This window comes from Kryptolebias marmoratus, linkage group LG7 (genome assembly GCF_001649575.2).
Source record: "Kryptolebias marmoratus isolate JLee-2015 linkage group LG7, ASM164957v2, whole genome shotgun sequence".
In the NCBI taxonomy this organism is placed as follows: domain Eukaryota; kingdom Metazoa; phylum Chordata; class Actinopteri; order Cyprinodontiformes; family Rivulidae; genus Kryptolebias; species Kryptolebias marmoratus.
The window spans coordinates 16,538,795-16,555,148 of NC_051436.1; the positions used below are offsets into that span (position 1 = coordinate 16,538,795).

General features: G+C 44.2%; 1 protein-coding gene across 1 annotated transcript; it reads left to right on the plus strand.

Moving 5' to 3' along the window:
• Positions 1-6,049: 6,049 nt before the first annotated feature.
• Positions 6,050-14,521, plus strand: paqr9 (progestin and adipoQ receptor family member 9). The gene has a single exon (XM_017430251.3). The coding sequence runs from the start codon at positions 6,910-6,912 to the stop codon at positions 8,047-8,049; it is 1,140 nt and encodes a 379-aa protein (XP_017285740.1). The 5' UTR covers positions 6,050-6,909; the 3' UTR covers positions 8,050-14,521.
• The last annotated feature ends 1,833 nt before the right edge of the window (positions 14,522-16,354 follow it).

A 16,354-nucleotide genomic window follows, 5' to 3' on the forward strand; every position in this document is an offset into this window, starting at 1 on the left:
ATAACAGATCTTTAATGTATTGTGGTGCTAAACCGTTCAGTGATTTATAAACTAACAACAGTATTTTAAAGTCTATTCTTTGAGCTACAGGGAGCCAGTGTAGGGACTTTAAAACTGGTGTTATGTGCTCTATCTTCCTGGTTTTAGTTTAAATGTGCCACAACGGTTTCCAAAAGCCAATAACTAGTTGGACTCAACTCTGTCTGTCTGAGAGCAAAATATGCACTGAACCACTGAACAGGTTTTATTGAAACTCATAAGACCCGTTCACTGGATGCACCTTTAGAAGTGATTAACGTTTGGAGCCAACACAACACAAGATGGCCGCCACAGCCAACTGACCTTAGCAAACACAAAAAATGGCTACAGTTCAGTCAGTTTTACATACATTGTGCTAAAGTTAGGTGTGTTTGTAGCCGAGAGTCATCCAAACCACATACTCCTCGTGCTACTTACTGATCTTTGCTTAAAAACTTTACCAATGACTGCTGGAGTCCATCCTGTTTGTCTCCAGCACATCTGAAGCCATTTCAAGCCAATTCTCTGAGTAGATTTTAATGACACTTCCAGAAACTAATCCTTGCGTGTGCATCTACAACTGATTGACTTTTGGAGTCGGTTCAATTTAAGATGGCTGCCACAGCAACATCAGCCAACACAGAGATGACTATAACTCTGTGGCGACTCTGAACGGGGCCGATGAATATTATAAGTCCTCACACCCCAAAAGGAAGCCGCTCAACAACTCCACCCTGGGAATTTCACCCAGAGAATATTACCCCTTCTTCAGGGACACAAGTTTGTGGTTATACAAATATTCATGACATCAGAGACAGGAGTCCAGATTCAGAAAAGCAATTTATTAAATTCTGTATTAAAACACTAAGTTAAAATCGACGACAAAAAACAAAAACACTCAGGAGCTGAGGTTATCGATAGGAGGGCCAATGAAAGTGGACGGCATCCACCAAACACTATATATATATATATACATACATTTGTTACCATTTTAGCTGCTAACATCTGTTCAGTTCTGTATTGATGTTGCTAAATATTTCCAGGCATCGGTGCAGAAGTACAAAGTAATGCATGTGACCGGTTCACACTATCAGTACTTTCAGGAACTCATATTTGATGTACCGGAGAACTCTACCACACGTACTGCTGGCTCAAAGACAAACAAACAGCTCCGTCTTTATGGTGAAATGTGAGCTATTTCCACACATTGTTCGCCTCTTGTTGACACATGCCAGCTGCCGACCACAGGGTTTGTTCTTTCTTTCTACCTTGACTTCTCTTTGCTCTTTGTTATCCATATCTCAGTTCCTTCCTTTGCCGGAGCTCGACTCACTGCCTGGGTACTGGGTGTTCTTTCGGTGCCCCCCTTCCTCTGCTGTTAACTGCTTTTGTCTGGCTCAGAGCAGCTCTGAGGTGGGCTTTCACTGTGAAGACGAGGGGTTTCCAAGCAGATGCTGAACCCTGAGCACTGGTGTGCCAAACTGACTGTTATTAGTACCATGAGACTTGGCTGGCAGAGCTGCTGTTTGGCTACAGCTTTTCGGTGTGGAGTTCCAACTTGACTCTGTTCTATCAAAGCCGGAGCAATCCTGAGCTGCTTAAAAGTTTACAACTTAGATTCCTTTCTCAGTTTTATCTTCACCTTCTTTGGACTGAGCTCTTCCACCAGCCCTGCTCCCTACTTGAACATTCAGGCAGCTTTAGGTTTCAGGTGTCCTCATGCTAAGCCGTGCACACAACGAGTCGCCTGAAGCTCTTCCTGTAAAGCCTAACATGTTCTGACAGCTCTGCGTCGAACATTTTCGATCAGTTCCTCATATCTTTATCCTATATTTCCCAACCCCCTTATTCTGTTTCGCATGTGGGTTTTACACATTTCATTTACTTTGAGCCATTCCAGCGACGTTGTCTTGCCTGTCCGCGGTAAATACGCAGCTAAAGGCAGTCAGTCATTCTGCTGTCCTTTTCCAGCCACGACAGTTTTTAACCTTCAAGGTAAGAGTGAAGAGGAAGCGTGTGTGACTGTTATCAGATGGAGCACAAGTGGGTGTGGATTATTAGAAATGACAAGCTAGATTTCCCCTCTGAAACATGACCAGTCAAGTGACTGACTTGCTGCATATTTGTTGTCATGTTTGCACACGAACACAGCTTCTGCGTTTAATTGGAGCTTTAGGCGTAAAACAAGAGGGAGGCATTCAAAGACTGCGCCTTACTTTGAAGGAGTCAGTGGATTACTAACGATGCTCGCAAGCTATCTGCTTCATCACGACATTAGCTTCCTTGATCTTTCAGTGAAATAGAACATAATCATCAATAAAACAAACGTTTGACTGGATATCTGTGGTCGTTTATCCCACTGCATCCCAGTAACGCCCCTGACACACGGCATGAAGAGGCTGCTACGACCTATTAGAACGTGGCTGGATTAAAAAAAAAAACTTCTTTAGTGTGAAGGTAACCGTGACCCGGCTACACCTTTGGGTCACGACATACCCTCCCTCGCCCTCGCCTTGCTCTGTTCCCACCACGGTACGGCTCTCCTCAACCTGCTTCAGGGCGCAGCGAGAAGACGAGCGCGATGCCATGGCCGCTACCGAAGTAGAAAAGCTCACCGCAGTGCTGTCTGCGCCAACGAGGCGAGATGCTGCGCCGCCATCTTGGTAGGTGCTACGTGGCATTCGTAGTTTACTGGCAACAGAGCGTGGATTTCTGAGGAAAAATAAAACCTAAACTCAGCAAAGGAGTCCAGTGTTTTACTATTAATTGTCACAATTATAAGAACCTGTCCTTCAAAGAACATGTTTTTTTTTTAGGTGAATACTGAGCCATATTAGATCAGAAATCATCGAAAACATGACTTTTTCTTTTGTTTTTGCCTGGCTCGTCTAATGCATGTACCTATCTGTGCTGTTTGAAAATTGTAATTCAGACAGACTAGCCACTAGCTCATCAGTTTCTCCAAAGTGAGGCTGTTCAAAGAGTACAGCAGGGTAGATATTAGCTCTTCGTAACTTTCACATAGAACACTTTAATTTAAGTCACCTTCTCAGTGAGGTGCCCTGAGATGACCTATAAATAAACCGGCCCAAATGAAAAGACAAGAAGATGGAACGGCTAAATCAAATGTTTTTAAAGGAAATGAAACGGACTTCAATCAGAACCAGGGGTTTTTCCCTTTTTTTTTTTAGCAAATAAAGCTAACATTTACAGCATGAATGTTTTTCAGTAATGATCTGTGATCACAGATTTGAACAAACTCTTTTCTGTTTTGAACGTAACTTTCTTAGCCAGTTTGGCACCACTCCACTAACTCTGCACCTTTGCAGTTTATGCAACGACAAAAAAAACAACTGCAGCGTTTTTGCTGCCACTGCCTCTGAAAACTTCCTCAGTTTGCTGCATTAATGTCACTGATGTTTATCCGTTTTCTCTAAAGCCTTACTGACAATTTGTCAGTATGTTGTGTTTTTGATGAAGGCAGCAAACCCCTGAATGAAGGTTTTCTAGTTTTTTACAGAACAGGCAGAGTAATGATGCCAGCCTGTAATCACCAGCTTTAAATATTAGAATAACTTCAGCAGTTTTCACCTGATGTGGAAATGATCTGAATGATAAATTAAGTCAATGGATGTACGATGGCATCAGTCCCTTTGTTGACTGAAGTCACGTTAACTCCATTCCAGTCTGTAGATGTTATTTTTACATTAACTGACCGTTTCTATCATTTCTGTTTGTTACTGGTTTCAGATCAATCGATGATGGATTTGACACAATCCTTTTGGATCCTTTTGGTCCCACTTTTACAAAAACAATTGTTAAATCCATTAACCACACCATTCATATCCTCCAGTGCTTTCATCATCAACAAAATATTCTGGAGATTTTGTTCTAATAGAACCAGTTCTGATTACATCATTTAATATCTTCCATATACCCTTGATCCTGTGTTTGTTATTCTGTTATTCTCATATTAGTTCATTTATTCAGGTATTTTTATTACTTTTGTTCTGCTTCTTTACTTCCAGCTTATATGATTCGTTTATATAAGGTTGTTTTTTTACATAATCCTTTTGTGATCCAGTTTGTCCATGAACATCTGTCTGCTGCTGGACTGAATTATAGGGCAGTTTTTGTTATAGGCTATATTTTTAAATATATATATGTGTGTGTGTATATATAAGGGTTGTGATATTATTATTGTGATATTATTCGTGTGTGTGTGTGTGTGTGTGTGCCTGTGCTATAACGGGATTACTTAACATGGCCGGGCTGTACTATCTGAGCTGATAAAGGGACCGGCGGGCGGCGCGGCGCGAGCTCCGCTTTCATCTTCTCCTTCCCGCGGTCTCGTCCTGCCCGCCTCGTGCACGCTGACAGCACACCTCAGCTGCACGAGACGAGAGGGAGAGGGGAGGGGGGAGAGAGGGGCAATGCAGCCTAATAAAGAAATCTCTCAACTACTTCGGTGCTCTGTCGAGCCGCCTCGAGGCACGCAGCGAGCTACAGCCAGACCGGAAGCTGAGGCGACACCGCTTTTCAAAATAAAACGTGGCCGCTGAAGCCATGCACCGTGTGCTGCGACGTGATTCTTGGTGTCATTATTATCTCTCCACGGTTTTTGAAGCTAAGAATATGACTGAAAAAAAACTGGAGATAAAAACTGCCACCATCTTCGTATGATTACAACAACTGCAGTGTAAAGACAGTGCTTATCGCTCACTGAGTTTTAGATCAGATCGCTGTAAGGCGAGAACGCTCTGTTCATATGTGTTGAACTGTTTTAATCAAAGCTTGAGAAAAACGTGACCTTGTGACACTTTGTAATATTCTGTGATCTCAGTCTGGAGGACGTGTTGGGAACAGGGACACAATCAGACCCTCTGTCTGCAGGACGGGACAGGACAGTGATTTGATTTAGGCAACCGTGGATCAGTGGTTAGAGCAGTCATCCTCCAATAAGTGAGTTGGAGGTTCGATTCCTGGCAGGAGTCACATGTTGAAGTGTCCCTGGGCAAGACACTGAACCCCTCATTACCTCTGATGTGCCCCATCAGTGTATAATGTGATCTAAAACACTGATTAGTCTCAATAAGATAATTTATTCAGATTAACTTTGTAGAGATTTTATAGAGCACTGTATGAATGTGCGTGTGGTGGGGGAAATGAGGGCAGATTGGGTTGTAAAGCACTTTTTAGTAGCCTGGTTGGCTAGAAAGAGGCTATATAAATATAGTCAATTTACTATTTTATTTTTAAGAAAAGAAGCTTTTGCCTCAGACCCAACCTCCTGGCCTCTCAGCTGTCTGAGTCCTGAATCCTTTCAGACTGTAGAAGGGGGCCAAACTCGATTTCACAGGGGTCAGAATTAAATATTTTCAATATTTTCTTGAAAAAAAAAGAGTCATGGAGACATTTTCTGTGGGCATGTCACCAGACAAAGTCACGGGGCAGGTTTGGTTTTATTTACTTAACTTTGGAACTTCTGCAGACACCTTGGTAAAATTTGTAGCTAAGAATGAGTCCCAACACACGTCTCAGGTGTTACTTACTGCGCAAGATCGTTTAGCACTGACTGCTGGAGTCAACTCCTGTTTGTCTGTTAGCAAAATATCTCACGAAGCACTGGGCATATTTCAGTGAAACCTTCAGGGAGTAATCACTGGATGTACGTCCACAGCTGATTTACTTTTGGAGTCAGTCCAGGTCAAGATGGCCGCCACAGCTCATCAACATCAGCTCAGTCGGTTTTCAAATACTGAGCGAAAACGTAGTGTGGTGGTAGCCGAGAGTCATTCACGGCAAACGTTTCGAGGGGGACATTTTCCACGACCTCATGCTTATCTTTGTTTTCGAGGTTTCACTAAAAGAGGCACCCTTCCTTCCTCCCCCAACATAAGAGGATCAACTCTAGGCCTCGAATAGTCTTGGCGAGGGTCCACAGTCGTGACCTTCCGCATGTGTGTTACGTCACACCGCGCGCGTTTTACTTTGAAACGCCCGAACAGGAAGCGCGGCGCGCCCGGGTGTTTGCAGCTTGACGGCGGTACCTGACAGAGCGGCAGCCGCTTCCCCCTCTGAGCTCCGCTGAAATGCCGGCTGCGGTGAGGCTCGCGGGGCTGCGCGCTCCTGTCAGAGTGTCAGCCGGGACTTAAAACCCTCTGAGCAGGACTGAGAGGCCGACTCTCAGACATGACCTTGCCTTAAAACAAAAAAACAAGAAAAAAAGGACCACACAGCCAGCGTCTTCTCTCCTGCACCCATGGGGTCTGTTTCTCCCTGCAGCGACGAGCCGGCTGAATGAACCGACAGCCGACCGTGGATACAGGCTCCAGGACCCGGGACGACAGGAGGAATAGAAGGCTGCCATAATGGCCAACATGACCTACATACCGCAGAGCTTAAAGGACACGTCTCCGGGACATCGCTGCAGTTTGGACACATCAGACTGATGCTCTGCTCAGACCCTGTTGAACACTGATAAGGGACCTTCGTGTTCATTTGCTGCTGCACAACTATGCATAACAGGACCGGTGAATGTGCAAAAGACTAAACTAGAAGCAGAAGTTCTATGCAAATGAGTAGGAGCAGATCTTTTGCTGACCTGCCGTAATCATCTGGTCAAAGAGGAAAGCAAAAGAAGAAGAAGAAATAAAAGAACTAAGCAATAGGACAGAGTGTTACGAGTACAACGCTCTCCCGCTGTCGTTCTCTCTCTCGCTGCGTTGCAGGACTGGATGCCCACGCTGCGTTGGAGGCTGGAATCAATGAGGCTGAGGGCTTCGTTTGGATTTGGGACACCCCCTGCGCGCTCCCGAGGGACGAACTGTGTGGCAGCGACCGCCGTGCTGTGACCGGCAGCTCCGAGGACGCCGCCAATCAGCCGTCGCCATGCTTCTGAACTGCGGTCAGACGCTGCCGCTCCTGAGTCACACGGACGTGCCGGCTCGGGTCACCGAGAGCTTCATCCTGAGCGGCTACCGCTTCCCGAACTACAGCCTGAGGGACTGCATACGGTCCGCCTTCCGGCCCACCAACGAGACGGGCAACTTCTGGACGCACTTCCTGCCCGTCTTCGTCTTTGCCTACTATTTCGTGGAGGCGTTCAGGTGGGACGGCGTGCCGGACGCCGACGCCCCGTTCTTCTACCCGCTGTGGACCTACTTCATCGGGGTGTTCTGTCTGCTGATGGCCAGCAGCATGGCCCACCTGCTGAACTCCATGTCCCTGGTAGTGAGGGAGGTGTGCTTCTTCGTGGATTATGGCACAATCAGCGCCTACACAGTTGGTTCGTCGCTGGCATACTACTACTACATCCACCCTCAGGCAGGCATAGTGGAGAAAGGAAACCTCAACGGCTCCCGGTTAGGCTTGAGCCACGAGCATGAGGGCGCCCTGACATTCTACCGCTTCTTCGAGACCTTCTACATCCCGTGCGCCTGCGTCATAGCCATCATTTGCGTCTTGTCTTGCTGCAATACTCGCCAGAGGTGGAGGGAGCACCGCTATATCATCCGAACCCTGGTGTTCCTCCTCCCGTTCCTCATCTCCTCCACGCCGGTCTTCTACCGCCTCCTCACCAGGTCCCCTTACTCCCGCACCTCGTCCTCCTTCGCCGCGTCCGCCCCGATGCCCGGTTTCTTCCTCCGCCACTCGCTGTGGCTGCTGGTGTCGGCCATGTTCAACATCAGCAAGCTCCCCGAGCGGCTGGCCCCGGGCCGCTTCGACATCTGGGGCCACAGCCACCAGTGGTTCCACTGCTGCACGTTCCTGTCCATCCTCGACGAGCTTCGTATGATCCAGGCCGAGGTGAGGGCCATCCTGCTCAACCCGGACTTCCTGCTGCCCCCCAGCCGCTCCTCCCGCCTGCCCGGACCGACCGTCGCCTCCACCTATGGGGTGATGCTCCTGCTCCAGACCACCATCGTCTCCATCATCACGTGGTTCTCCTGGCACGCGAACCAGATCTACGGGCCCCAGAGAGACCAAATAGAGAAGGAGCACCCCGGCAAACACCTGAAGAAACGATAATCGCAGAACTTCCTGTCTCGGTCACGATGACTGTGACGGACAATTTGCACACGCTTACAGAGCCATGCCACTGTAGGAGGCGCACATGAAAAGATATTTGCCCCCTTGTGGTTTCACAACTAATACATTTTAACCCCATTTGGGCCCGTTGTCAAGCTTTCATACGGATACATTTGGAACAAGAGGACATGAAAGGATTATGTTCTGGTCTCATGACTGGGACGCTGTCTGGTTGAATGGATCCTGAGAGTCCTAACCAGGTCCCCCCCCCCTCAGAGCTGCTCCAACATGTTCCAACATGATGTCGGACTCTGGGGAGGATAATAACTACCTCTCCAGGCTGTTCTCTTCAGAACAGAGAATGAGCTCGCTACCTGCAGGAACAGATCGCTGTAACCTCTCGGCGATGTGATTCAGAGACTCCGACCTTTGTCCTTTTTTAAAACAGCCGTCGCCGTGACTTTAGTCAAATCCCGTTGTCTCAAGCTGAACGAATCCCCCATTATGACCTCTGTTAACGTACCTTCTCCTTCTACGACTTTCAGGAACAGTCGCAGGCAGTCTCATTTCCTCTTACTCGAGCCCTGCGGCGGAAAACAAGGGGGTGGGGGTAGCCTTATAAACAACAGCAGAGACAGCTGAGACCTCATTACGAGTCTTACAGATAAGCACTTTCAGAGGGCCGGTCAGACTAGCCCTGTCTTTTAAAGCCATGCTAACTTTGAAACCGAAAAGGATGCATTAAGATTTTGAATCCTGTTATGATGTCCTGCTGATAAGTTATCGGGTTCTATTACGATGTGAAACTCATCCACGGTGCTTTTGAATGCATCTGCTGCTTGTGCGGTTTTGCACGCTCGTTGAGTTGATCCACACAGATAAGGGTCATGCTGCTTTAAGCTGCGGTAGAAAATGCGATGCCAGTTTGGTCAGCCAGAAAAGGGCAACTGTAGCTTTCTGCTACACGGGAAAATGATATGTTGTATTTTTTATTTTTTTGCTAACAGCTAATGTCAGCAGATCTATCGTTGGAAAACCAAACTGTCTGAGCTGAGTGTCAGCATGAAAGGCTGTGTTGTGAACAAAGACAAATCTAGGACAGCGAAACTACTGCTGCTCTTCACTGAGCTTGGTCGTGTCATGTGATATACAGCAACTCCCGACAACAAAGTGGAAAGTTGGGAAAAGTGGCGGGTAAGAACATGGCCATGACTTCAGTAGGTCCCATTCACACTGGATGACAGCCTCGCTTAAAAAAATTTAAAAAATAAAAAAATCAGCCAGAATGTGGATAACTGTGCAGAGTTTTAGAGAGGCTCTCAGGCTCAGATTACGAATGCAGTGGGCTCCCCATTCTGTGTGATATTTTGTGTTAGTATGTGGAGGGTTCTGAGCAAAACTTCTTTAGCTAGGCTAATGACTAGGGTATTGGCTAGCCATTAGCCTAGCTCAGGCTAAGCTAATGGCTAGGGCATTGGCTAGCCATTAACCTAGCTCAGGCTAAGCTAATGGCTAGGGCATTGGCTAGCAATTAACCTAGCTCAGGCTAATCTAATGGCTAGGGCATTAACTACCCATTAACCTAGCTCAGGCTAAGCTAATGGCTAGGGCATTGGCTAGCCATTAACCTAGCTCAGGCTAAGCTAATGGCTAGGGCATTAGCTTAGCCTGGGGAAGACTTTCCTCCACACCCTGCGCTCTGTGAGTGACGCAGCAGCTGATAAGGTGCTGACTATTGATAACTATTTGACAGAACATCACTTCAAAAATGACTGGACTATCCCTTTAAAGCAAGACTGACCTCATTCCTTGGCTACAACACCATCACGTCCCACTGATACGTAGCAGCAGTATTAGTGCTGATTTATTTTCTTACCGTTTGGAAGCCTCCTGACCAGGTTTATAGCCTCATGACTGACTTCACACCGAAAGGAGCTTTTCCAATTTTGCCGCAATCCCCGCTGTCTTTTCAGGCAGCAGTGGCTCAGGAGGTAGGGGTTTGTCCTTTAATCGGAAGGTTGCCGGTTCAAGCCCCCGCAATGTCTGTCTCAGCCATTGTGTCCTTGGGCAAGACACTTCACCTGCCTTCACCTGGTCAGAAGTCCCCGTGGTGCCGGTGTGATGGCAGTCTCACTTCTGTCAGCTGTGGCTACAATGTAGTTTACGACCATCAGTGTGTGAATGAATATAGTGTAAAGCGCTTTGGGGTCCTTGGACTAGATAAAGCGCTATACAAGTGCAGGCCATTTACCATTTTAATAGGTTCTGTAGTCTGAAGCCAGTCATCATCCAGTGTGAAGGGGTTCTGACAGGAACCTAACACTGCTGCTAACTGAATCAACCATTGTCTGTGTATTAAAACACATAAAGTGGATGTTGGTTTATTACCAGATCAGTAGCAATGGTAGTGTTGGTTACTGACCTTCTGACTCGTATTGTCAAGTTGTTTTTATTGCTTTAGAGGAATGGAAGTTTACTGCCATAACTTGAACATAACAGTGGTAAAATCTGATGCTGTCGTATTATCCAAATTAGCCGCTGAGGTTAGTTTAGAAGCTTTTTTTTAAATAACCGCATGACACGAGGCTCGGCCATATTACTACTACTGTTTTTGTGCTGTCAGCTCACATCTTATCCGAGTTCGTCTTTTGTCTGTTCTGATGCCAGGTCTGAACCGTAGAGGTCTCCTTTTGTTGTGTAAAGGCAGCGTTTAGCTGTGTCCATTTCAAATTAGCTCACGTTTATTTTTCGTCATTCAGGTGGGAAACAAAATGCACTTAGAGAAGCTGGAAGAGGATTGTTAGCTTTGCTCGCTAACAGTCAGTTAGCTGCGGAGGTGTAACGGTCCTTCTAGTTGTACCGAACTGCCACAGTACCGATGTCAGGGACATTTTTTTTTCCCTTCGCTTTTTCTCTAACTGCCACAGCATAATATATATATATATATATATATTTATAAGGAGACGCCATCTAAAGTACTCTACAGCAGTGGTTCACAAGGCTGCGGTCTTGAAACACCAAATGTGGGATCTTCAGAATATTTACAGAAATTAAATTGATTTTAAAAGTACTTGTCAGTAGCATTTTTTAGCCATAACTGTTAGAATGAGGCAAAACAATAGTTATACATGAATGAAAAATAAGATAATGGTTGAAGCTCTTTGGTAATTTTTCCAATGTTTGTATTATTCAACCAACAACAGTTGTGGTCACAAATCTCTGCAACTTTTTATTTTGCGGGTCAAAAAGTTTAAGAACATAAACTTTACGTCAAAGCAAAGGAAAACATTTTGAATCCTGACCTCAGAACTGAGGTACTTGTACTGATTTACAAGTACCTTTACACCTCTGGCTAGCTAGATAAAAGATACTTTTGATTGTTGTTGAAATAGAGTATTATAAATATTCCATCTGATCAGAATACAGGTTTTCTGTCAAATATGTAATTGTCAAAACTGAGCAAAATGTTCATTTATACATTTATTTTTTGTCACCTTTTTGAAGGAGATAGTTTGGTTATTTTTGGAGTCGTGTTCTGTCAAATAGTTATCAATGGTAGCTTATTGTAGAGCTCAGAGTATGAAAAAAAGGGCAAAAGTCTTCCTCCAGGAAGACATTAGATTAGCTAATATTAAACCTCAATGCTTTTTCACAACACCACTTATTTAGTCTGTTGTCGTTTCCTCAACTGAAGAACGTCCATCTCACCGCGCAAACCGACGTGTGCCTTGCGTAAACAGAATGCATACGCCAGTGGTGCCGAGGCTGCTGAACGTATCAGTCCGCCCCGATCGGGGTTCCCAGTTAGTTGAGTCGTTTCCTGAGTTCCGAGCAGATGGATGCATTCAACAGCCTCTCAGCGCCGCTGGGTACGTTGGTGCTCAGGGCGCCAACACGTGCATCGTAACGTGGACGCTGTTCTGTTGAGAAAACTGCAACAAACTAACAATTGGCGTCATGCAAAATGTGCAGAGGTTTCTATTATTTTTGAGAAAATTTGTTTTGTTAAGCGTGAAAAACAATTTTAAAAAACGGGACCCCCGGTTTGGCTAGCCATTAGCCTAGCCTAGACTAAGACTTCCGCCATTTTCCCCACACTCCGTTCTCCATGACTGATAAGATGCTAACTATTGATAACTATTTGACAAGAACACCACTTCAGAAATGACGAGGCTATCCCTTCAACTCGTCGGGCATTATGTGACCTACAAAGGGATCGAAACCGACCCATCTTCCGTCGTCACGTTCGGCTTCCTGTTCAGTTCGGATCCCGACATTTTCTACCTTCAACAGAAACTGAAGCACTTGGAACAGCTGGAGCTCAAGGAAAGCCATCCCTGCGTGGTAAACTTTCAGGAGTTTTCCGGTGCTGAAAATCCACCGTAACTGTCCAAGTGGATGAAGATGAAATGTGGGGAAGCGGGGTTTGTCTGCCATGTTTTTTTTTCAGTGACGTTGACAGTCACATTTTTAGCGAACCCTTGCACGTGACATTACCACTGTGTTATTAACATGTATAGATCTTGATGTCTAACGTTAGAAATTTATAAATTGAAACCTGCACATTTACCTGTGATCACTTGCACACGAGAGAATGACTGGAAGGGGAAGCTGTGATGTTATTGATGAGCGGTGAATGGTTGGGATAAATGCTGTTATGGTGCACTTTAAAGCTAATGCAAAATGGTTTATCTCTCTATTTTTTTTAATCAGCACCTCATTTGCACATGCATGCTCATATGTAATCCACCTGCCAGTCCAGTTGTTTCGATGAAAAGCCCAGAAAGTTCCCGCCACTGAGTGAAGCCAAAGGTCGTTTTTTTGTTTTTTCTCCCCTGGAATTTACTTTGGACAAATTATGGCCACTGTTGTAGATTTTTCTTTAATACGTTTCCACACAGGCTACAAACTGCTTGCTTGATATTGAAACAAATTTTTTAAACTGTACAGCTGCATTTAGCCAATGCTGGTTTTAAATGAACATGATCGGATGTTATGTAAAGTACGGAAGCCTGGAACAGCCATAACTAACTAAGATAACTAAGCTTGTTTCATCCTTTTTTTGGTAGCAGCGTGACTGTCCTGATATCTGATGAAATTTTGACCGTGACTTAAAAAAAAATTCTAGCTTTATTGCAAGAAAACAAAATTTCGAAGGTGAAATAAAACAAAAAATATTAATCACTTGTCTTAAGGAATCAAGCATACGTATCTTAAAATAACGAGTAAGCGAGTCATTATCTTTAGAAAACATCAGGAAAAGAAAATTCTAAGCGTGTCCTGTCTTGGCTTCCGTAGTAAGACAATGTCTTCTAAAGCAATAGTCTGGTCCTTTATGAAGTGATGTTCTGCCAAATAGTTATTAATAACTAGCACCCTGTCAGCCGTGACATCAGATACAGAGTGAAAGTGGCAGAAGCCTTCGTTTAGCCTAAGCTAACAGGCTAAGCTAACAGCTAGCTAAGCCAGGGTTGGTTTCTTGTAGTTTTTTCAGGCTTATGAAACAACTCCTTTTACAAAACCAACATATCGTTGTTAAAGAACACCCTGTTAGCTAACATTTAACCCCTACACTGTTGAATGGCGGCATGTTTGGATGAAAAAAAAAAACAGTGACAAACCAAGCCAACGCTGTCATGCAAAAGTGTAGCGGTGCAGTGTTAGCTAATGTAGCGTTCTGTACCGGTATAGTGCTTATGAGGAAAAACATGGGAAAAGATTTCTAATAGGCCTGTGTTTGGTTAGCCATTAGCCTAGCTTGAATGACGAATTGACCAATGTCCCAACTGACAAGGTTCCAACTGTTGATAACTATTAGACATGACCAGACTGCCCCTTTAACGTGTTTATCAAAACCGACTACGACTGAAGCAGATTGAACTCGCTTTTCGTTTTTGCCCTAATAGTCTTGTTTTGTTGCTGTAATTCCGTTGCTGCAGAGACGTTTCGATTTAATCGAGATGGAATTTCTTCACCTTAAAAACTCATATATATATATAATTCATACATATATATATATATATATATATATATATATATAATTAGGCAGTTTTCTTGACCACATAGCTGTGGAAACAAGGCTTTAACCAACCCCATGGTGGCGTTTTATTTCAACACTGTTGCCGCCGACGTTTCTACCTCAGAACAGCATTTTTTTTGTCAATCATTCTGCGGCTGAGACGAACCGTTGTGGAAACAGACTTTGTCCCCTTCTGCACTTGAATCCATTAATGTTTAAGCAGTGTGCGAATGTTAGACCTATGGGCTACTTTATCTTAGCGACACACTCAGGGGTGACTCCAGAGGGACTCCGGTAAATTATTTAGACGTGCATTTAATTATGAATTACTGAGAAGGATCGCGCCTGCTGGTGCTGAAACGAGTGAACTCCCTCCGAGACTCTGTTAACTGATTTAGCAAATAGCACTAGTATGTACTAGTTAGGTTTTAATGAATAAATATACACTGAGAACTGTGGTCTTTGTGTTTTTTATTTATTTTTTTTACTTGATGGGTGCTAATGGTGTTTGTGTGTCCCTGTTAACAAAATATCACACCAACCAGTTGACAAAATTGAAGGTCACTTTCAGGAAGTAATCACTGGATGTACGTCTACAACTGATGACCCTTACAAAAAAATCCCACGAAATTCACATGTGATCACATGTGATTCCCATTTTCCACGTGGTTCACATAATCCCCCCAAAAATCACATATTTCCACATGTGATTCCCATTTTTCACATGTGATTCACATAATCCCCCCAAAAGTCACGTTTTCACATGTGATTCCCATATGATTCACATGTGATCACATGTGATCACATGTGAAAGTCACATGTGATTTTCGTGGGATTTTTTTGTAAGGGGACCTTTTGGATCCAATCCAATTCAAGATGGCCGCCTCAGTCAACTGAGCTTAGAAAACTCAAACATGCTGCTAACTCACTCAGTTTTACAAACATTGTGTTCAGATTTGGTGTGGTAGTAGCTGAGAGTCGTTCACAGCACATATTCTAAATGCCACTCATTGTGGGACGTCTTTGTCTGAAACGTTTGCTTTAAGTGTTAGAGTCAAACCAGCTTGTCTGTTAGCAAAATATCTCATGAACCACTTGATGGATTTTAATGAAACTTTAATATAATAATAATTATATGTACCTCTACAACTAATTACTGTTTGGAGTCAGTCCAATTCAATATGACCGCCACAACTAATTTTCATTAACTAATGCACAAATAGCTGTAACACAGTAAATTCTGTAGATAATGAGTTAAAATTCTACGTGGCAGTACCTGAGAGTCACCGACAACACATCCTCTGAGCGCTAACAGATCTCATGAAGTCTCAAAGCATCACACGAGCTCACACTAAACACCATTTGCATTTGCATTTTTCACCAGAAAACAACCTTAGTGTCAAACTCTGGCATGAAAGGAGGTGGATGAGTTGCCTGCAGACAGAAGCACCGTTTCGGTAAGGGGATGCCTGCCGAGAGAAACCCAAATCCTCGCTCTTACGTTCCTGTTTATCCATGAAACAAACAAACGAGATGGGTTTGCTTTCCTGCCAGCAGACAGAGAGGAGAGAAGTAGGTAAATGCTTTTCAAAGTTTTGAATAATTCAAATAGTGTTTTTTTTTCCCAAATGAGCTTCCTTTCCATGTCCAACACTTCCAGCTCTGGTCTCCTTGTCTCCTTACACGGGGTCATACTTGCGTGCAACACTCTGTCCTGTGGTTAATGAGATATTTTGCTGACAGACAACCAAAATTTACTCCAACAATTAAGGTCAAGGTTTTAAGCAGAGATGTACAATACGTAGAGTTCAAAGTATATGTTGAGGATGATGCTCAACTACTACCATGCTGAATTTTAGCACAATAGCTGAAAAATTGGCTGCATTACAGGAATTTTTGTGTTTTCTAAGGTGGGTTGGCTGTGGCGGCCATCTTGAATCGGGTTAACCCCAAAAGTTATTCAGTCATAGATATACATCCAATAAATACTTTCTGAGAGTTTCATTAGAATTCAGTCTGGTGGTTGATGAGATATTTTGCTGATACAGCAAATGAATGCACACCTGCACACAGCCATGAGCAAAAACACTGTTGCCCTTTGACCTTAGGAGTTACTAAACTTGTTGATCCTAGCAGCTATTGTGAGCAAACCCAACAAAACAGACAAAATAAACAAATAATGAATGTGTCTAAACTGGTAATTTACCCTTCTGGTTAAAAATAAAAAAACAACATCAGCTCTGTGAGAAAAATACGGAACTGTAACACATGACAGACTGGAACTGA